Source organism: Zeugodacus cucurbitae, chromosome 5 (genome assembly GCF_028554725.1).
Source record: "Zeugodacus cucurbitae isolate PBARC_wt_2022May chromosome 5, idZeuCucr1.2, whole genome shotgun sequence".
Lineage (NCBI taxonomy): Eukaryota > Metazoa > Arthropoda > Insecta > Diptera > Tephritidae > Zeugodacus > Zeugodacus cucurbitae.
The window spans coordinates 84735-109189 of NC_071670.1; the positions used below are offsets into that span (position 1 = coordinate 84735).

Below are 24455 nucleotides of genomic sequence, written 5' to 3' on the forward strand. Positions count from 1 at the left end.
AGCTTTTGAATAATACTTGCCCTCCAATGTACATGTTATACAATCTTATGTATATCAAACGGTTAAAACATTGAAAGCATACGAGTTTTCACAGTATTTCCCATAATTTGGAAAATATCAAGGTCATAAACGGGCTCAGAATGTACCTACACATACAAATGTATGTATAGCTGGAGACCAGCTCAAAAAACGTAAAGACATGAAGTTCAATTTTCATGTATTATATGCTCATGCAAAATCTTCTTCTCTTATGTACAATTGGGGAAGACACCATACAAATAGAAAGAAAAAGCCGGTATTTAATAATGCACGTACAAATAAACAAATATACATACATATGCTATTTATTTATTTACATACGTACATATCCGCTCATTTGTATTAGTAAAAATGCTAAAGTCAAGAGCGCAAGCGAATTTATGTACATCTACACATACATATGTTTTGGATTTGATAGATACAAAGTGTGTATGCACAGGTACACATGCACACCACTCCCAACATCCAACAAAAATACAAATTTCGGTGTTGGTGCTCTATCTACATATTTCGAACATTTTTGTTTTTGATTCTCTCCTATTAAATTTTTATACACACCGTCAAGAAATATATAAAAACAAAGTCATGCTTTTAACCCACTCACTTATTTATATACATATAGAGAGTAGTGTTTGTTAAACGTGTTGGCACACAGTCATTATTTTTGTTTCACTGCCGCCGAGCGCTGCCAGCTGTACATTTAGTATACTTCATGCTGTTACGTTATCCCCTATATGCCCCATTCATTGGTATAATGCCACAAATTTCAACATAAAACAAAAAACCGAAAAAAGCTCGTTGATTTATTAACAATTGCCATAAATACGTATGTATGTAGGTATGTATGTATGTCTACACAATATTGGGTGCGCCACCAGCGTTTTATCTTTTCTTACTTGACTCGGCTATCGTAACGATTGTGGTTTGCCTTTGCGCTAGCATACATATTTATAATTAGACAAGAATATATTTTAAGTCATTTTTAGAATAATTCATACAATAATATAATATCTATGGGGTTACATTTTATATTTACTTGCACTCTATGTATATTGATAGTTTTAAATATTTGACGCTTCCCCAGCTTTTGTATATCTTTATATTCGTTACTTGCGATTCGGCAAAATTGTTTATGCTTAAGAGCATCTTGTGCGGTATAATCTACAGATCTGACCGAAACGATGTAACTTTGTTTGCTGCGTTTGGGTCACCAAAGTTTCTACATATACATACATACGTATACGTACCCCCCAAAAAAGCCCTCATACGTTTACATACACATACGTAGACGTGAGAGCACACTCTTCATATGTGGGCTTTAATATACACACCGATATACAATCGCACATATAAGTTCGTACGCATATTTCTCTAGATATATGAATGTTCGTGCAACCAGTCAACATTTGAGAATTGTTTGGTGATTTCTCATTTATTCGGGTGGTTTGCGAATGAAGTCGATACTATCAACGGATAGTTCAATGATCATATATATCTTTGCTATTTACAGCAATAGTTGCAAATATTAAAACTAGAAAAATAAAATAAAAAAATAAATTAAGATTGTTTCAGTCATTCATTTGAGCTACTTGTACTTTTTACTGAAAAGAAGTACTTAAATATCACATTAAGTCACGCAAATGTTGACTGGGTAGCTACGTATTTACGCAGAGCACAGAAAAAGATTTCGTTGTTTACGTTTCAGCATGTTTTGGCTTTGTTTGATGGTGTTGTGCGAACTGATAGTAATTCTCTCCAGAGCTTTTAGCTTTCGGACGTTTGGCATGCTATTTACTTCGTCATTTGGTACAGACTTCAATTCTACACGAGTGGATTTCAGTTATTATTGTGCGCTGGACTCGGACGTTATATAATGTAAAAACGTTTGCTATTATATTAAAAGATTCCCAATTTTATTCCATTATAAACCTTTGTCAATTGTGAAACTTACTTTCTGTGTTCAAATTCCATCGATTATTTACATTGCAAACTGACTTCTTTTTCGAAATGTTATAAATGCCAATATTGGTAGTGAAAATATATGTTCTATGTATAATAGGGGTTGAATGAATATTTATGGTCAAATTGTGTCATGATAGTAGATACACATCCTAGCTTGTTGTCTCTCAGTTCCGACTTAAAAATTAGAGTAAAAACAACCACCATTTTCGCAATGCCCGAACCCTGGGACAAATATAAATATCGTAGAAGTCATATTAAATAAACAACTAACTCGAAAGTTAGACGAGAAACGCTCTCTCTCACTAAAAGGCGAGGCCGTATCTGCATATTTTTCGGTGCCGGTTAATAAATGGCTATCGCCGTTAGAATAGAATCCATCGATTGACTCAACGAGTTGCCTTCGTAGACATCGATTGTGCCGCCATCGTAACAGTTGTCGCTACCGCTAGCGTCGTTGTTGTCAGCGTTGACTTCGCTGTTAGTTTATGTATTGTCGCATTAAACAAATTCAAAATTTGCTCCTAAGTTTATTTAATGTGTTGGACTCGTCGTGAACGCAACAATCACTCGCGCTTTCTAAGTCCGACTGCCTGTTGGCTTTCGAGAAAAATTTTACTCAACTACGAGAGAAGTAAACTGTTTTTTTTTTAATAAACTTTGTCAAAACGTTAGCAACTCTCTTCGTCTCAAATCGATACACGTTATTTGAAGTGGCCTAAACATCGTGTGAATTTAGTGGACTGTGACAACTTGACAAGATTTATAATACTTAAATAATTAAGTATCTAAATAAAATGTGTAAAAATACATATAACCACTAATAAAAGTTGAAGAAATTTACCTTAATTAAACGGTTTAAAAAAAGTGCCTAATGTTTGTGTTTAATAGTTTTTAAAAAAGTAAAAAAGTAAAAAAGAAAAACAAGAACAAAATTTATAAAAGCTCTACTCTATGTATTAAAACATGACATATTAAATTAATGTTAAAATAATACAGAATATTAAGAGAAATTTTATTTAGTATATTTACATATATAAATATGTATGAGCAGATATATGCAGAAATTCGCACCAATTACTAAAGCTCAAAATCTGTTTGGAAATGGTAAGTTTCTAAATAAAATTCTTTAATGAAATATATACATATGTACATATTATAACATTAGTAAAGATTTACTGGGGTGGCAAAAATCGACCGAAATTACATACTTTAACTTTAACTCTCAGATCAAAACAAATTCATCTGGAGCAATGATAGATATAATAAATAATGCACATCTTTGTCAACAGGTGTTTACCTAAGCACTCCTTCAATTAACTATACATACTCACAAATACATACAAAGATGAAACGGAAACATTCAAGAGTAGATACATACATATGTATGTATGTATATTGGAAATATGTAGGAAAAACATGAAAGAGTATAACCCATATTTGCATAAATCCATATTGTGCTCCACTTTTGCACATTTCTCAATCATTTATGCAATATATTCTTAGATATATGTATGTATGTATATTATTCCCCATATATGTATTATCATACTTGTATATATACAAGTATTTATGTGTATTCTTATTTTTTTAATTTTCGTGGTCGCATGCCATCAGTTCGAATAACAGTCAGCTATTTAAAATATATCTTCTTGGTTGGAAAAGAATCTCCTTTTTCTTAATTTGTTTGATGTGCGCCGCGGGTATTTATTTTTTGGCACGCTCGCCAATCTCTGACGTATAAGCTAATCACCTTGCCTTGCTCAACCACCCTCTTTGTGTATAATCTTTGAATGTATTGTATTTTAAATAAGAAAACATGAATTATGGCTAACAACAGAAAACGTGGACCCGAAAAATATTCAAGATTTTCTTCTTTGATCAATAAATTTATTCGCTTAACTCATTTCCGTATGAACTCACTCTTTCAAAGAAATCATTCACAATATGTAAATTCTAAATAGAGTATCTACACTATTATATATCTATAATATATATGTATTGCATAAATGAAAATGTAACAAAATTTACGCAAAAGTAAAATGAGTGTGAATTGAAAGAAAAATACTTGGGAATTTTATTTGTATGACTATTCGCAAATTAAAATTTATTGTTAAGAACTCCATAAAAAAGCGATTTTGTGTAATAGTTTAATTTACAATCCGAGGTTTAAGGAGGCACGTACATACATACATACAAATGTATGTCGGCAAAAAGCTTATAAGGAGCATAGTATGTATGTATATTAAGAATAACTTGAATTCAAGGGTGGCACAGAAACAGTAAGTTCGTGCGTATATTATTATATGTATGTATGTATGTATTAAAAGGGATGATTCTTCAAACTCATACAAATGCAAGTTTAAATAATACATATGTAATAAATTAGGCCGATGCGATTATTTCCTATATATGTTTATCTGCTTAATTATCTACTTTCTTTAAATTCACTTTAGATTGATTTCAATGAAGGGTAAATAAAATGTTCAGAATCGGATAAAGTGAGCTTTATTATTTATTTTAGCAAATGGGGATTAGGCTGTTCGATAGCTTAATTTTTATTACAAACAGATGAGTGATCAAATAATTTCTAAAACAAAAATTAAAAAAGATTTCGTTAGCTCGGTGGAAAAGGAACCGGGGAAAAAACTCTCATTTTTTCATTACAGGAAGTTTTCTTATCGTTTTGTTGAAGCAAATGAAATAACTTTGCAATGTGAATGATCGATACTAATTTTTTGGTACGCATGTACATATGTACATATATTGTCATATCTATATGTATATAGCGGGTATTAAATGTATTCGTATTCAAGTAGATACAATTTAATGGTGGACCATTTGGTCAAGAGAAAATCACCTATATATGTACATTTTTTGGAGTCCACTCTAAAATAATTTTATTTTTAGTTCGAAGCTAGAATACATATATTAATGAAAATTCCACTTTTTAGCAATCTTTTAGCAACAGAAGTTTATTTATATACATACATACATACATACATATGTACGAATTTACTACGATTCAGGCTTATTCTAATTCAAAACTATATTATGGGAATACTAAATTAATAAAAAAATATCTGCGGTTTGCTATGAAATAAATAATTACATTCGTAATTTTTCGTTTCCTTTACTCATTCACATTTAGTACGACTATTTTTCCATTTTAATAAAACGAAAACTAGTTTGGCATTTATAATTAAATCCACCCTCCTTACGGACGGACGCCACCCCAAACATTATTTCTTAGCTGTCACCCAAGCAAAAGCTCCATTGAGAATCGCCGAAAAAACATGTACATATAAACAGAGTTCGTGGTTTTTGTTTTCATTTGGAACTCATCAGTACGTTAGCTGCTCTTGCCGGTGTTTTTTGTTGATTTTTCTATATTGTTAATTTGGTGTTCGTTTTGTTATTGTTATTATTACTTTTGTTGTAGGTTTAATGTCGGTTTTTATTTTTTGACGTTCCTTTGCTTTCCGCCTAACCTTGAGGTACATATGTATGTACATATATTTTTTTAAATACTGTATATATGCGTGAGTTGATCTACGATGTTACACATATATGCATATACATATGTATATGTTTATATAGAGTTAGTCGTTTACGTTTTCTTATGTATTTTATTTTTCTTACTTTGGTATTAATTTATGTATGTATGTATGTACCTATATTTGATTATATATCGGTTTGTTTCTTTCATTTTCAATTCTATTTGCCGTGGGCTAATAAGACTTTCCTCGCCAATGAATAAATAAAAATATTATATTTTAGTGTTTCGAAATATTTTTTGTTTTTTGATTCATTACAGTATATTAAAAGCAACCTATAAAACTGGTTTCGTTAAGTTACAGAGTGAAAAATATATAATAAAAACATTAACTGAAAACTGTATTTCAAAACGAGTTTACTCAAAACCCAAATATTTATTACTATTTTATTACACATTTTGGAAAACATATATATTTACTTATATATACAATTTGCAAAAGAAATAATATTTTTTCAATTTGTGTGTATTAGTTTTCACCCAAAACGAAGTTACCGAATGCAAAGAATAGAAGTGAAAAATAATACACGTTCAGAATTCATCAAAAGCAAAATCGCATTCATGCATAACATGTTAATTACCAAAAAGCCCAAACAAAACACAATTACTATTTCAACAATATACGATGCCACTTAACTCATACATACTTATATTATCACAATGATTTTGCTTCCATACCATACACAAACATAAGTGACAAACATCAAGGTCACAGGCTAATTTTTTCGAGCATAAGTTTTTAAATTGTTTGAATATTAACATATAAACAAATAAAAATGTTGCTTTGCTCTTTATTTTATGTCAATTGGGTTTGGGACCTTTATTAATTCTATTAATTGCTATTTAGGTCCAAACTTAAGAAGGATTAATATTCAATACCACTTAGGAATGATTTCTTATTTCCTAAGTATAACAAGATTGCAGACATTTTCACAAGCCATTCATTTGTCAATTAATAAATCTATAAGAATTATACTTAAGTTGTATCAACTTATAATAAAACATCCATTCATTCATAATTTAAATTGCACTTAAATTTAGTTCTAGTCGATGTAAGACTCTTATACTATATACGTACATACATATACGCACATAAGAGTATCTATATGCATGTATGTATGTATATATTCATAGAACATCTGTTTCCTCTGCAACTTGTACTGCATTCATCATTTATACTATTATATTTGCAAAGTGTGCCATCAATAGCAATTGTTAGGAGATAAATATGAACACACACCAAGCAATTTATACACACATACATATGTACATATACATAACAAAATTAAAATAAACGAAACATGTGTGATAGCAGGGGCAAAAGCATGGCTATGATTGCCGCTTCAGAGATAGGCAGGTGTTGTGTAGGTGGTTTTCATATGGAGTGATTTATTTTGCGTGGGTACAGAGAAAAACACGATTCGGCAGTAAACGAAAAATAAATAACAGGGAAAAAGTGCAATAATATACACAAGCTGCACCGTCCGCCATCAGTATTATCCCCACATATCGTGGCAAGTCCACTCACGAACTTGTTCACTTCTGTCACTATATTAATTTGCCATTCGAAGTACAGATTAGATCGTGGGCGATCATTTCCGGATTACACGCACTAGTGTTTTCGAATAAAATTGTTTGATTATGCGATTAAAACTAGATACCCGAAGAATTTAGCACATGACATTTAAATACATTAAGATAACTATCTTGGTCTATATTGGTGTAAATAAAAAAACGATGGATTTATTTTAATTAATACGTTCTATCCTACAACTCTTCAACTGATTAATTCTTATAGTCAGCTTTTCAAGTAGCGTCAGATCACTAACATATTGATGTGGACACATACATATGTACATATATACATCGTATGTATGTATATTAAAACTGTAGTAATAGAGAACTAATGCACGCATAATTATGGTGATGGGATATTTAGATAGTTGTAGCGTGATACATTGTATAAGGCACGAATAAAATATTAACGCAAAAATGTAGTTACTAATTTGCACACCAAAGAAAGAAGCGCAGTCCAAAGTGGTGTTTGAGTGGTGCAGTAATGAAATTAGATATGGTGGGTGCGATCCGCGTTCTGCGTTTTACGGAAATCCGGTGGGAATCCAACCAAGCTAACATACTGTGCCAGTATTGCACAACTGCTCCCTAAGCATTTCGCTTTTGGCCTTTTAGAGTTTTAACCCCAAAAGCTAAATAAATACGCGTTGACCACACCCAAAATATATACATATGTATACTCGTACAAATGAAGTAACAGAAGCAGAGAGCGGAGCGTCTAACAACCGTCTAATTAATTTAACTTTTATTGTGGCGCAACGCTTTTAATTCGTTTAATATTTTATTCCGAACATTTCACTGTGGTTTTGTGTACGCGTTGTATACTTATGTATGTACAACGCACGCCATTTATATATTGCTAAACTTGTTATATGATCGTCATAAATGAAAATATAAATATGTAAGATAGTGCATATTGTATATTTAAGCATTTTTAAAAGGTTTAGGCATTCGGTTGTTTTAAAGGATCCCATCATACATTTTTTTGTTTGGAAACGTTTTAATGTAGATGGATCTGTTGTAATTAAAATATTTTTGGATCATACATACAAACTGACTTCAGTCAATTTATAAATACATACATATGTATTTCTTGCTTGAACATATTGACATATGTTTGCTTAATTAATAAAATAAATAATTGTCGTATGTCTGAATGGAATCTATTTTGGTTATTTGTTGCCATATTTAAAGAAATTAAATTATTAAAAAATTAAAAAAGAATTTTAAGATACAATCTAATTTGTCAGATTATTTTTCTTGTAAATATTCAATATGCATACATATTTAAACCAACAAACTAAACATCAACAAAGTTTGAAATTATTTATTTTGATAGTTAAATTATTTTCGCACAAACTTTGAGTATTATTGTGTTTTAGCTCATTAGAAAAATTATCATATTTTTTCAGCATCTGGTTTGGGACAGGTTTTTATGTATTTTATATTTAGGTATTAAATGCCTGTTTGTATCTCGATGTGTCGAATCTTAGCGAACATTAATCAGTATGGATGAAATTCATATTTTGTTATTAAAATAATATTGACATGCAAAAGCAATGTAATAATCCACACATTAATGTCTTTACTTATGTATGTAATAAGGTGAGTTAAACGCCAATTTGGTGTTACCTTTATTCAGCTTTGAGAATGTATGTATATAAAGACAGAAAATTGTTCGTTGGCGAAATACTGATCAAAGAAACCTCTTGTTATATAAACGCTTAATTATTTGTAGTTATTTGTTTTGGTGTTAATTCATTATACTACTAATTGATGCGGCATGTTGCGATGTGCATGCTAATTACAATACTTTTAAAACGCTATGAACATTCATACAAAGTACGTGAACATTTTCTGTCATTCAAGTTTTTACGCTCTATGGAAAAAGGTGAGAATAAACATATTATTGCAAAGAGAAACGAAAAGTTATACACAAATTATAACAACTTTTGGTATTTTCACTCCATTATTCGCCCACGAATAGACCATAAAAATAACAATTACAATTTAAATAACATTGTGTGGCGTCACGAATATGCCCTAGTCGGCCAAGTATCAAGTGTATTAATGTATAACTTACATATGAGAAATCCGTATTTCATTGAAATACAAATTAGCTAAAGCAAATCGTCAAAAAATATATCCCTAGGTATGTATAGATTTCATTCACAACCATTTGAATGCATATCATTCTTCACCCGCCGCCTTTACTCTGTCACTTGTAGCTGTCGTATCAACCGGCAATTATACAAGTTATATTTGACTTTCATCAGGTACATAGACTTACATATTTCTAAAACACTTCTAAAAACAGGAAAAACAAATTCATTGCCAATTCACAAATACCGAGAATTACAGAAATTGTCGAATCCTTCTTGGCACATATTCAGAAAGGTCGACGATGGGTCAATTGTCTTTCGTTCGATTTATAAATGTATTTAAATGCACCACTATCACAGCACTTTACAGAGACGCCAATAGAATTTCATTCATTTTATGCTCAAGAATTTCTATGCCATAAAGTTTGGTAAATAAGTCGTTATACATAAATGCCAGATAATTTGTTACACGGCTACATAAGCATACATAGATTCGCGGACTTGCGCACTCTTTACGAAAAACATGTACATACATACATGTAGGAAATGAGGGTGTTTGTAATCTAGTTATAAAGTAATCGTCATCTAGTTGAGAATGTTGGATGACTACAGAAATGAGTATAAACATACAAACTCACATATCTACCACAACCTCATATGAAAAGGCAACAACACACCAACATGTTTTAATATGGAAAATTATACTAAATAAAGTATTGAAAGTGAAACAAAGTTGCTCATGGTTAAAATTTTAGTATTTCATTTTTTTGTTGTTCAAATTTTTGATTCTGTGTGGTTGACGGCGGTAATGCTTTGAACGATTGCGGTACAGCTCAATTTGAATTTTACTAGCATTTCGTCTAATTACGCTCGTGCTATTGTGTTTTTCCAAATGCGCACACAAATACATATACATACGAGTATGTACACATATTCACTTAGACGTAAAATATCATACATGCGGAGGTGGGACGCACTGCAATTTTTATGGCGATATGTGTAAAAATGTAAGTGGAAAAGTAAAATTTAAAAAACAGGGGGTGAGCTGGGGAACTGCGCAAAATTATAGTTAATTCAATGTCAAAGGATGCATGAAAGCTCTGTGAATTTTATGATCGAAAAAATGCATCAAGTGTAGAGGCGGTATTGCTGTAGCAATAGCGGGACGTTGCAGCTGCAGATAGTACATATTTCCATTTTTATTGCGCAACGCCATACTGACATGCTAGCTTACATACATAGTATACGGTGCGTCAATGCAACAATGTCTACAATAAACGTGTATCACGTTGTTTTGTGCTGGTGGCAAAGGTGATGGCTGTCATAAAAAAAGAAACCATAAATGTAACCATAAATTTCACGAAATAGTTTTTGCTACAAATTAAGTCAGATGGGAGACGGGGTGAAATATCCCTAAAAGGTAGTTGCAATTAATGATAATTGCTAGATTTGCATTGTGAGCTTTATGAAAACCATTACTTTTTAACTTCAATATTACAATGAAAAATAGAAAACAAAACCCGAAATTAATTTAATTGCTTAAATTAGGAAAATGCCGGTTCTCAATTGAAATGCTCACATATTATAAAAAATGATTATGAAACGTTAAAATGAAACGTTAAAGAAAAATTTAGCAATGTTTCAATATTTTCTTTTCTCTTCTCCTAAACGTATACCTGATACAATGTATTCCTTTGGACTCACATCAGATTTTATGTTACACGTAGCAAAGTTAACTTCCTGCCGCACACCGAGAGGCAATCGAGACTTTAAGGCTCTGTTAATATGAACCAATATCAATTTCGAGTATATAAGCAAGGGTACATACATATGTACGTATACCTACATATGTGTGGATATTCTGTATTAAGTTGTATTATTTAATGTCTTAATCAAGGCGTATATACTTAGGAATTGAATTAATTTTTAGGAAGTCTTACGAAACTTTAAAATATCAGTAATCAGTTTTCATGCTATATTACTATACAACACTGAAGAAAATCGAAAAGAAACGCATATGTGCATAGAATATGATGATTTATTTAAACATTAAGGACAACCTTCGATGACCTTCGGCAAAGCCTTCCTGTATAGGTGGTAAGCAAATATGTATAAGGTAATTAGTGTATAGCACATCAGCCTCTTTAAATGACTTGCAGTGCAAGCAGCCATACAATATTTGACTTAAAGACAAGAAATTTAATATTATCCAAAACAAAGCGCAAGTAAAACTTAATACATTATAATCAGATTAATCTACTGTAAGCTAAATAATTAACGAGAGGCGCACATATACATAAATATGAACTATATACATACATATATATATGGAAGTAGATATATATGTAGGGTTTTACGAAATGGGTGTGTTTTCAGATACATGTACATATGCATGTATATGTGGTTTATGCATACATTTATATTATGTACATTAAGTGTGTCAAGGCCAAACGAAGTAACGTCTTATCATATAGCATTTGTATATATGTATGTAAGTACATAAGTTGGTATGGATAAGTTTCCCTCTGCAGTGTAAATTCAGGCAACAACTTGCGCATAATCCAATGGTAGTGCAGATATTCTCCAGTCGTAGTAGCACTTATTTGCTAACTGACAACTGTTTGATAAAAGTTTTCCAAATAGAAATTGACACGCAACATAAATATAATTCATTTTGCCAAATATGAAATTGGGAGTGCTCCTTAAATGTATAATATTGAAAGGCGTGCCGATCTATTTATCAGATCTATTGTATAAAATATGAATTTCAATAAATTTATAAATGCACACTGTATTTTTACGAATCGCACAAGAAAAGCATTTTAATTTGAGGATTTGCGAGCAACATGAGTAGGTATGCGTATACATATGTATGTGCATAAGAACATTTTTATGTACTTACATACATATAAGACTGAAAACAAAAAATATACCTCGTCTTACAGTTCTAACGCCGTATTAATTTACGCATAAATGTGACATGCATAAATATATTGCCTGCTGAAGCACTTTCCGAACGTGTATATCGACAATATATAGTTGTGTCGCCGACTTTTCGCAGTCTGCAGATGAAATGAATGCTATGTAAAAATATAAAAAAGTTCTATTCGAAAAAAGTTGGTACATAAATATGGAATTAAATTGTGGTTATAAAAAATAACTAAGGCGTCTATGGGTCGTACAAATACGAACTATCTATGTAGTCAAAGACATATCCACAGGACTTTTTTGGCAATCAGTGTTAATGCCCGATATCCAAACTTGGTATCGAACTAGCAAATTTATGTTGTGGACGTTCAAATTTATTGCAATTTGTGCACAGCGCATAAATAATGAAAAACTATAAGCAACCACACACACACCGGATATGTGTACATGTACATATGAATAGAAACGCCAGGCCCACTCACAATTTCATAGGAGCACTAAAATGCTAATACGGAAATACTAAAACACACATTTAATAAGAGTTGAATACTAGAAAATATATATTTGTGTATAGCACATTATATAAAGTGGAAAGAAAACCAGCAAACAAGTGTAAGTTAGATTTACATACATATGTATGTATGCATGTACATGTATGTGTATCTTCACATAAAAACGAATTAACCTTTTCGTTGACTAAAGCCCTGCAATCACCGATGTTATACAAACAAAGTTTAATTAGAAATTTTAGAGTCGCCTTTTAATTAGCAGAAAGGCTATAAAATGCAACAATTTGTTTAACAGCAGGAGAAAAAAATCTTTAATATTGTTGAGAAACCGGAAAAATGAAAAATAGGGTTTTACCGATTGTGGCAATGATTCTTTAGAATAGAAAATTCAGAAAAAGAAAATTAGAAAACTATCCACATGAACAAACATATGACTAACTCTCTGAAGCGTAACTTTAAATTTCTACAAATACAAATTATGTATTCAATGTATTTTGTGTTAACCTGCTGAGTAGATAAGTAGCTTAAAAACGCAAAAATTAAAAAAAAAAATAATAGTTTTAAATTTCATCTCTATTTGTTGTTTGTTTTCTTAGCACAAAATTCGCCCACTTGAATTCAACAAGCTATTCTCTAAACGATATTAACCAAATACATTCGGTAAAATATATAAGTTACTTGTGTCCCAGTAAAATGAAATATACAAAATAAAGCGCTGTAATATTCAAATACGTGAGCCCCTCTTTTGCGCATGCTGTTCGGCCACGAATGAACCACACCCACGAAATGAATATGTATGCACATACGGTTGTATTATATAATATCTTCTTGCAAACAGGTATGCATGTTCGTCTGACTTCGTATCTTTCGAAGCACATACTCATAATCAGATAAATTGTATGATGAGTTATCATAATAGATGTAAGGAATGTACATGCAAATTCATAAATATTTGAACAATTTGGTTAAATGCAAAATAATATATTTATTTTTTTTTGCATTAAGTTTGATTCATTGTTTACATGCTCCCAAAGGAAATACATACATATTTATAAAAGAGATATACACATGTACGAGAATGTATGAGCAAACTCGTTGATTGCTATTCCAGTAAAACATTTTGAAGGCAGCAGTGCACAGCTGTGACCACAATTATCATATCAAAATATGAACATGAATCCCCGACATGTTGCTTAAATAAATTCTCTACATATATCGTATTGTATTACAAACATACAATTACATGTAAACGCACACAGACATGCATTTAATAAATAGTCCTTCGAAGTTACTAGGGAATGAATACCGTGTAAGCGTGAATATAAAGAACTAATATTTAGAAATTACTATAACACTATAATTAAAATAACTCAGATGTATTCACTATCCCAATAAGATGATGCGTATTTACATACACATAGCATATATGTATATTTATGTATATGTACATAATTGCAAAATATGTATGTACTTATGACAAAATTAAAATAATAAATAAAAAATTATTAAAATTAGTACATACCAAGAAATGTGTCGAAATGGATTGTACACATTGGAATACACTGAAATGAAAAAATAATAATATTATAATAAAATTCACAATACCCATACATTCATACAATCTATACAAAATGTATTGAAAAGAAAATATGTAAATAAAATAAAAACTAATAAAACGTTTGTGCAATATTTGCATACCAACAAATACCATTATATCTACATATATACATACCTAAATATAAAAGTAGATAGAGAATTTGCATAAAATACTCGTATTTTAGGAGATTTAATTGACATATGTATGTATGTAGCTGTAACTTTTGTGAATAATTCGCATATGTATGTATATGTAGAAGATTAAATATTTGACGAATAAATATTGTATGAATCGGATGAGTGAAATTAAATTGCAGTTGCATATGTATTTTATATTTTATATTTCATTAAACAGCTTCCACTTATGTCTAAATCAATCTACAAAACTCTTTAAACAATAGCAAATCTTTCATCTAACATTGTTAATTTATAATAAATAATAGACGATCTCATGGATGTGGGAAAACATCTCTATATTTTAAATATATAAATAAGAACTTATGTACGTACATATGTATCTCCAAAAGGAGAATGAACAGAGATGCCCATTTGATCCATGGTAACAACCAAGAAGACATTTTCAATATATATTTACATATGTATGTATATACTTATGTAGTTCGCGAATGTGTATGTATATATGTAAATATTGTTGAATGTCATAAATAGATGTTTAAAAGACCAATGCTATCAACCATGTGGAAGTCATATTTTTAGCTTCACTTGAGACTTTTAAAAGCTCAACTATTATGATTTATGTGTTTTTTTTATGTTATTTCATTCACACATAAGCACAAACATTTCCCCACACATAACCGCCACATATGTATGTACATCGTATGAGGTATATTTAATGATATATTTTTCTTAAATTCTTTGATTTATAAGTTGCATTTGTAGTTACAACTTTCGTCAAAATATATAATATATTTAAATTGTTCAGCCATATTTAGCATTACCCACATTTGTAGACGTTGACTTACAGCATACATACATATATACATTAAAATGTTGTAGTTAATTGAATAATTAAAAGTAACGAAAATTCTTACTCATAAATTTCAATTAGCCCTAAATAAATTAAAATTTCAATGAATGGTTCTAATTTTTTTATGTCGCTCTTCTACATTTTGTCACTAATAACTATTTCTCTCATTTCTTGAATACTCAATTAACGTGTCTCTCTTTCCATTTCAGAAAGTCTTTGCATCTGCCTACTTAAATACATCTATATATAAGGTTTGAATTTACTCACACGGTACTTGGAAATGAAGATGGATAATATGGGCGGAAAAAGAACTCTTACTTGATGAATGTACATTTGAATGTGATATAACTAATAAAAAATAAGAAATAATAACAAAAAAGAAGTTTGAAACACGCCATTCAACGCTTTTATCTGTGATTTTGCGCTGTAATAGTACGCATTAGTATATTAATATTTTGGGCTTTTGTCTAAAAACAAAAATTAACCATAAGTCAACACAATGTTTAACCTCAACACACCGTCGTCATTGCTGGGCATCGATTGCTCTGGCCTAAGCACTACACCAAAAACTCCTGAAATTGTGAACTCTTTGATCGCAATGACAAATCCGATGGATAACTATAGTTTCGCGCCTTTAAATAATGAATCAGCTGCTTCGACTCCTTGTAGCGCTGCTTCATTGCGAAGCTTCAATGGTAGCTCGAACGTCCAAGTGAGTAAACTGATTATGATTGTGACTAGTTTCAGTTTATAATAAATTTTGTCCTTTTTAGATCATATCGCAGGATAGTAGTCATTCCAGTTCTTCAACATCACCGGCAGACTCGCCTAGTGGGACAAATTCTACTCCAAGTGTTCAACAGGTACGTTTTTATGATCTAGAATTCTAACTAAATTAACTATCATAATTATATACTTATATATAATACAGTACAGAAGCTACCCTTCTCCAAGTATTGCCTTATTTGAACTGCCTTTATCTATTATATTTCTGAAAGTTTCTGAAGTCAGACAGATGGCAGATATATGTATACATAATATAAATAAGCCCGAACTGCTGGAAAATTGAGGTCAAATATTTGCATTGCTTTTTTTTTCATATGCGTGCGCATACTATACTTAGTACATGCATAAAACGCACTTACAAATGAAATAAATGTGTGCGCCGCTAGTGTTTTATTGCTATTGCCTTCATTCGTTTAAAGGTGTGGGCTTACTCAACGACCAGTACATGAAGTCTCTACTCGTGACATTGATGTGCGAATTTTTTATTATCAAGATTGGCTCTGTCTGCATTGATTTTATAACAGAAACAAAAGCAAAAAATTTATGAATTTCTCACTCATAGTCCCAATTTATTAAAAAAAATCCTTTTATGTAGGCCAAGCCATTTTAAATTTGATGCGGATAGACATATATGGGACTGCATATACTTGAACTTGAATTAAACTGATTAATGACATTTAAAAAAACAGGCTTTTCCAGTAATATTATATTGTCCCAGAAGATCAAAAAAGTTATTTGTGACCCAGGATATCACAGAATGCACTATTAACGATTCAACCAACCGGTGCATATGTAGATATGTTTTGTACATACAATTTCTTTCATAAAACATATATAACGACTTCAAAGAGCACTTACATATACCAAGATATGTATAACAAGATTCGATGCATATAAACAAATGTGTGTCACGTGCAAGTGTAGGTGTTCAGTAAATGCATGGACTTATTTATATTGCAGTTTCGTATAAATGTCTACACTCTTCGTTTCATATCAAAAAGTAAACAGTTTTATGCAGCAGAGTACTGTGATGGAACAAAAAGTGGACAAGCTGCCATACTTGGTAACTTCAAACCAGTGCAACATTGTTCCCAAATATGCAATATCCACTTTACTGCAAAATAAGCCTTTTTGTATTTATGGATATAGCCGACAAGCAAGATTTACTTGAAAATTCAAATAGTGGTAATTCTGTAAAAACCCAAAACACTACTTCATTTTCCAATATCGACCAATTATATGTTATACACATTTAATCAAACATAGATTAGCTACATAAAATAGGCATAGACATGCCACTTCTGATGAGGAATGGCAGACATATGCATGAGAATATTTTACCAAAGTGTGGACAAAAATTATATAAAATTATAATTTTTTTAATTTCATGCATCCGCTTGTATTTTATTCATTTTTGGTTTTTGTCTGTTCGTTTCAGACGTGTTCTCAACTCATTAAAGCTGGACTTAAGCTCTCTATTCAAAGCAAGCGCAAACTATCCACTTGTGATTCAAGCTCTAGCTCCGATCAGCCAAACTCTAAATATTCCCGTCCTGATGAAGATGGTGAAGAATCAACGGATGAAGAAACTGAATGCAAAACATCATCAAAAGGCCTGACACCAGAGGATGAGGATCGACGACGACGACGTCGTGAACGCAATAAAATCGCTGCTACAAAATGTCGCATGAAGAAACGCGAACGCACACAAAACCTTATAAAAGAGTCGGAGCAATTGGAAACTCAAAATGTCGACTTAAAGACCCAAGTGCGATCTTTAGAAGTGGAACGTCGGAAATTGCTTGATATGTTGCAAGGACATATAAAAACTTGCATACATGCAGGTGGACTAAATTTACCTTCTAAACTATTGCATTCGCCCGCTCATAAGTACCTCACCTCAATTGAAATGGACGACAATAGTACTGCCAATGGAGACATCTCCACAGCAAATGCCACAGTTAATGGAATTCAGTCCCAAACGCAACAACAAGTTCAAATTAATAACACTTTCAGTAATCAGTCAAGCCATGGAGTACAACGCACTTTAATCCCACCAATGTCAACCATAAAATTTCCACGCAGTGCCGCAGCCGTTGCCGCTGCTGTTAATCAGCAACTCCATCAATTACCAACACAACAGCAGCATTTGCCAAATGGATATTGCAAACCGTCACCAACGCCACAGGAACTCGGATATATAACTTCTCCGTCACAAGAAAATATATGCTTGCCTGCCAACTTAGCGAAACTTTCGTCACAAACTTCTGCTTCCACCCAAATTGGAACTGTCTCCATCGGACCTTCCATTAACCAGCTCTCTGATTACATTCCAAACTGTGAAAATAGTCTAGGTTTGGTATTAGCCCATACTCCCACCTCGGTTCAAAGCAACGACGACGGCAGTGTACTGCTCGGTGACATTGTCAGCCCACTTTCTGTCTTGTCTACACCTACGACGGCGACAGAGTTCGTAAAAAATGAGCTAGTCGACTCACAAAGCCCATACACCACCGCTCAATCAGCAGAACGTTTCCTTTTCGAGAGTAATTGTGACAGTTACGTAGACATTAAACATGCAGTCAGCTTACATCATGGAAGTCTAAGTAATAATAACAACAACAATAATAGCATCACAGCTCTACATCAAAGCAGCAATAATAACCTTTTAGATTTCAATACCTCACTGATCGGTGGAAGTAGTGGGATTGTGCCTTTTCACGATCAAATATCGATTAAAAATGACTACTTGCACGATACCGATTTGTTGGCACAACTCACCGGAGATGGTGCTGAATTTGTGGACCTTGATTCTAGTGTTGCAGCAACATTCATGACAAACAATGGATGCTTAGCGTAAATTCGATTTACAGTTACACTTTTTTCCATCGAAGCATTTAGCATCCCAGTGAATATGGTAAACATACAATTGTTAAGAGTTAAGTAAAAGTTAAAGGGTCAAACGAAGGACGCACTGACTATAAAAAATACTGTGTCAGAGTCAACCCCTTTTAATTACTAAATATAGTACAGACGCGATAATGTACATATGTGTTATTATGTCACGCTTCTCTAATCAAACCATTATAGAATTGAAGTAAGTAAAAGGTGGTCTAGGCTTCGTAGGACTGGTACGGTACTTCAATATTACATGCGTATACACTTCTAAATGTGTTTTAAGTCTTCCACTAAATAATGCTGAATTTATTTATATGTATCCTCCTTTTTACAATTGATTATTACCTTCCGAAATCAATTTAGTCATTTCTATACCAGTTAACTAAAAGAAGTACGGTTACCATCAATCTCGAATATTGTAATCTAATTGACTTGGTGGTTTTAAAAATTCAAATGAAATTAAGGATTTTTTAGATGAACGCTTTTGGCGGCTTTACTACCTCAAAAATTCACAGAAACGGGATATTCCGTAAAAAGTCGTTATAAATTGCAAATTGTTAATTGTGGGCTTTCATAAATTGGGTTTAGCAATAAGAAATTTTTTATTTATTTTTCTATTGACATACATAGCATTCCAAAACTACAAAACCAGTAGATATAAAATTAAATTGCTAAACATTTTATAAACATAGATATCTGAAGAATCACATCCGCAGCAGTAATTACTATTTTTATTATTAGTATATTATTTTTAATAAAAACAATATTTATTTTATTCTTAATAAAAGGCACAATTTTAGGTTTGTAATATCAAGATCCGATAAAATTAAAGAGATCTAAGTGAATATCCTTAAAAATCAAAGTCAAACTGCAATGAATTACGTAGTAATTAATATATTAATGAGATTAGGTGTGTAGAAAGCCAATTTTGATATTTATATAATTTTTCGAAACGCCCTACAGAATAGCATGTGTAAAATTTTCAATATGGTTTTGTATTTTTATTTTTTTTTTTTATATACGAAGAGTATGCAGAATATCTCTGCTTAGAAGTTCATATTTTTATATGCTTTCTACACATTTATATATAGTTGTATTTATTGTATGTAATTTTTAATTGTATAGATATTTTTATTTTGCAATTTAGTATTTAAACGGAAATTTATGATATTATATATAAGTGATATAAGTGCGCATATGTACGAGGGTCGATATGTATGCAGTAGTTTAAGAAATTGTATGCCTTATGTAAACATAACTAGTAACAACCAACGTAATCTACAATCTGCTTAAACTAAAATCAGCTAACCTCATATTTTATTTATATATTAATATGTAAAACTAATATACTAAATAATTAAAAAACAATCAAAAGTTTACAAGCGAAAGTTAAAAATATTCGATGTTCAATGTTGCCTTAAATGTTTATAAAAGCGAATATAATCAAAAAACAAAATCAATAAAATGAATAAGAATGAAAATAGAATTACAATTCTGAAAGTGCGCTTAAAAAAATGTTTCTATTTTTTCAATTATACCCATACAGAAATTCAAGTAAATTTGTTCGTACACATTAAAGAAATGTGTTTGCATCGAAAATTGTATTGTAATAGCAAAGTTCACGAATTAAAATGCAGCAAATCTACGCGCATATTTATATATAAAATTAAGTATTCAAAATCTGAAAGTATATCTATTAATAAAAATAACGATTTGAATACTTTTGCCAAAAATACCACTTGGGCTTGGGCTGAATTGAGACATGAATGGTAAAATTTGGCTAATTTTAAATAAAATGTACGCGTATACATGTGCCTTCTATTTCATGCCTCTATTTTTTTAGTAAATAACGATTAATAAATTATATATGTGATGTGTAAATCAAACAAACAAATTTTACTATCTCCAGAATTGAGCATGAAGTTAAATATTCGAATCTACTGTTTTCTTATATGCAATTGATATAAAAATGAAGGTATAGATACACATGTTTATAATCAAAATCAAAAGTAACAATGAGAATAAATAGTAGTGATACAAATTATGACGGTTTGACAAATTTTTGCAAATCAAACTTAATCACCATGTATAAGTGCCTAATAATATATGTATGTATGGTATAATACATAATATGAATTTAAAACGAAAAGAAAATGACAGTCGCAAACGAAACACAAAATACAAAACAAATGGCTTTCCATATTAAAACAATTTTTTAAATATCCATGTACATATTAATGTATCCAATGTAATAATTGAATGTAAGGCAACAATGCCAAAGAAAATAAGCAAAATAAAAAAAAAAATACTTTCCTATTTGCAAAAACGTGTGACAACGCGGTACTATATACATATATAGAAGAGTAAATCGAAATCAGAATTCATACCAATCTATTGAACATTTATAGAGAGATACAAGCATTTGAATATTCATATTTACATATATTGAGTCTTTGGAGCCGCAAAAATTATGTGTATGTATATGTCTAAGAGGCACTCCAATTATAAAAATTAGATAACACAAGTACCACAAAAAATCAGAACAAATGCAAAATACTTATACGATGTTCGAATCAAATGTTAAATCGGCAATCAAATATTACCGGAACAAACCATTAGGATTAAATATGGTCATTGAATCGGTACTTATTAGTAAGTAATTGCCAACAACTGCACATTTTTCTAATCGATAATTAAATAAAGAACTATTCGCTTGTTAGTATATTTTTGAGTCAGTTATTTAAAAATGTTAAACTTGAACCTATCACCAGTGGAAAAAAGTACAAAATAGGAAAATAATTTTAATTTATAATTTTTGTAAATTGAATAACTTAAAGCAAGGTTATTTACAAATAAATGAAGTCAGAATTTAGCGCTACAAAAGTACCTGCTCGGTATACAGTACCTTTTGAATGGCGTAAAACAGCTTGAACAATCTAAAGAATTTTCTCATAAATACACTTATAGACTCTTATGTGCAATTGTTGGTAGTTTATATTTCACTTATAAAAAAAAACTTATAAAATATGTAAAAAGTTGCAATATCGATTGTTTCAAAGCTTTCCATGTTTTTATTTCAAGAAGCAATTATGAGTGTCAAAGGGCTTACAAATAAGAGAATATTAAAATGTTTTTGACGTGTGCAAAAATGTATTTAAATATATTTGTAACACGCATAATCTCCAAGATAATCCAAGCCAATATATATATATAAATATATATGCCTGTTTGTTTATAGAATGATTCAATGTATATATTTTAATTTTTGTTGCTATTCGTTTTAAGAATTTATTCATGTTATATTATGTTTTTACCAAGGCATATCGTACCAAATATCGGTATACTGTTGATTATAAATAACTTATTAATACTTAACCAAAACAAGCACACCAGAAACCTCAAATAATAAACGCTAGAGGCAAATCCACTTTTTTATTTTGTTTTAATCGTTTCTGTAATGACTTTTTTTAAGTTTATATGTATGTTCACACAGAAATATTGTTACACATGTTTGTATATTTATCACAATTGGAAATCTGAGCAACTACCAATTGCACTATAATTCACTTTTTAAAAATGCATTGGTCACTAAGTACTTTTGTTGTTAGATGTTTGATCTCACATTAGTTCGACAAAACAAGACAACAACAAGTCTACCGTATTTAAATGAAAAACACTATAAAAAAAAACTGTTATTAAAATGGCACTCAACAAAGTACTTATGTACTGCAAACAAATTTGGGGCAGGTGCACATTCATGGAAATTTAAAATATAAGATACTAAATTATTACTAAAGGACCAAGTACTAAAAATAAAAATAAATGCATTGTAACAGTCAAAGTTGTCTTTTTAATTGTTGTTTTTTTTCAGTATTTTTTAAAAGATTTTTGTGGCAATAATCGTCTAGGGCCAAGGTCTAAAGAAACAATGTGGTATTTGGCGTCGTTCAGATTCTCCATTTCGAGAAATCTAAATTAAAAAAATAGAATATTTTCTTTCACAAAAGCACAAGAAATTAATTGTTGCATTATTCATTATTCAACGATACCTAAGTTCATATCATATACCATATACAATTATATTTTGGGTAATGTGTTTGTTTATGTTTTTAAAGGTTAAAGCGAGCGAAATGCCTTACTATATCAGAAAAATATAAAAAAGTAGAATATTGTCCTGAACATGAGTTTGAAATATAATACCTACAATTTTATTTAAAAGTAAGTATCCAAAAAACCCATGTCATCAGTTCAAGAGCAGACTCTGCAAGCAGTTAACATGTTGTCCGAGTGATTATTCTTAAGAAATGTAAGTTAACAAACTGCGACTTTAATCAGAGAACGTAAAATATACACTTATAAAGGGTGGTTTTTTAAGAGCTTGATAACTTTTTAAAAAAAAAAACGCATAAAATTTGCAAAATCTCATCGGTTCTTTATTTGAAACGTTAGATTGGTTCATGACATTTACTTTTTGAAGATAATTTCATTTAAATGTTGACCGCGGCTGCGTCTTAGGTGGTCCATTCGGAAAGTCCAATTTTGGGCAACTTTTTCGAGCATTTCGGCCGGAATAGCCCGAATTTCTTCGGAAATGTTGTCTTCCAAAGCTGGAATAGTTGCTGGCTTATTTCTGTAGACTTTAGACTTGACGTAGCCCCACAAAAAATAGTCTAAAGGCGTTAAATCGCATGATCTTGGTGGCCAACTTACGGGTCCATTTCTTGAGATGAATTGTTCTCCGAAGTTTTCCCTCAAAATGGCCATAGAATCGCGAGCTGTGTGGCATGTAGCGCCATCTTGTTGAAACCACATGTCAACCAAGTTCAGTTCTTCCATTTTTGGCAACAAAAAGTTTGTTAGCATCGAACGATAGCGATCGCCATTCACCGTAACGTTGCGTCCAACAGCATCTTTGAAAAAATACGGTCCAATGATTCCACCAGCGTACAAACCACACCAAACAGTGCATTTTTCGGGATGCATGGGCAGTTCTTGAACGGCTTCTGGTTGCTCTTCACCCCAAATGCGGCAATTTTGCTTATTTACGTAGCCATTCAACCAGAAATGAGCCTCATCGCTGAACAAAATTTGTCGATAAAAAAGCGGATTTCACATTTCGAACCGAACACTGATTTTGGTAATAAAATTCAATGATTTGCAAGCGTTGCTCGTTAGTAAGTCTATTCATGATGAAATGTCAAAGCATACTGAGCATCTTTCTCTTTGACACCATGTCTGAAATCCCACGTGATCTGTCAAATACTAATGCATGAAAATCCTAACCTCAAAAAAATCACCCGTTAGAACGTATATGTATATAAAAGTTATTGTAAGAAATCGATAACAAAAATAAACACAGGGCTACTTATAGGAAAGTTACCTAAACATTTTTTGTATTTATAATACAGCAACACAATATTATAGCGTATAACAATAAGCAACTTATAGGAGAGCTCCTTAAAAAGTGTGTAATTATATTATTCCAACATAATATTATAGTATAAGTTATAGCATCGAAA

The 24455-nt window shown here is 31.1% G+C and overlaps 2 protein-coding genes across 15 annotated transcripts in view; one reads left to right on the forward strand and one right to left on the reverse strand.

Moving 5' to 3' along the window:
• Nucleotides 1–24455, reverse strand: part of LOC105212736 (sodium channel protein para) — a 134106-nt gene that overhangs the window by 59955 nt on the left and 49696 nt on the right. For all 14 annotated transcript variants that reach the window (XM_054232478.1, XM_054232467.1, XM_054232477.1 and 11 more), the window contains one exon: nt 14191–14230. In XM_054232478.1, the coding sequence (XP_054088453.1) occupies nt 14191–14230 (40 nt within the window). The remainder of the gene's footprint in view (nt 1–14190; nt 14231–24455) is intronic.
• Nucleotides 1857–22777, forward strand: LOC105212738 (activating transcription factor 3). The gene is made up of 4 exons (XM_011184953.3): nt 1857–3105; nt 15462–15964; nt 16026–16115; nt 17477–22777. The coding sequence occupies exons 2-4, from the start codon at nt 15752–15754 to the stop codon at nt 18896–18898; spliced, it is 1725 nt and encodes a 574-aa protein (XP_011183255.1). The 5' UTR covers nt 1857–3105; nt 15462–15751; the 3' UTR covers nt 18899–22777.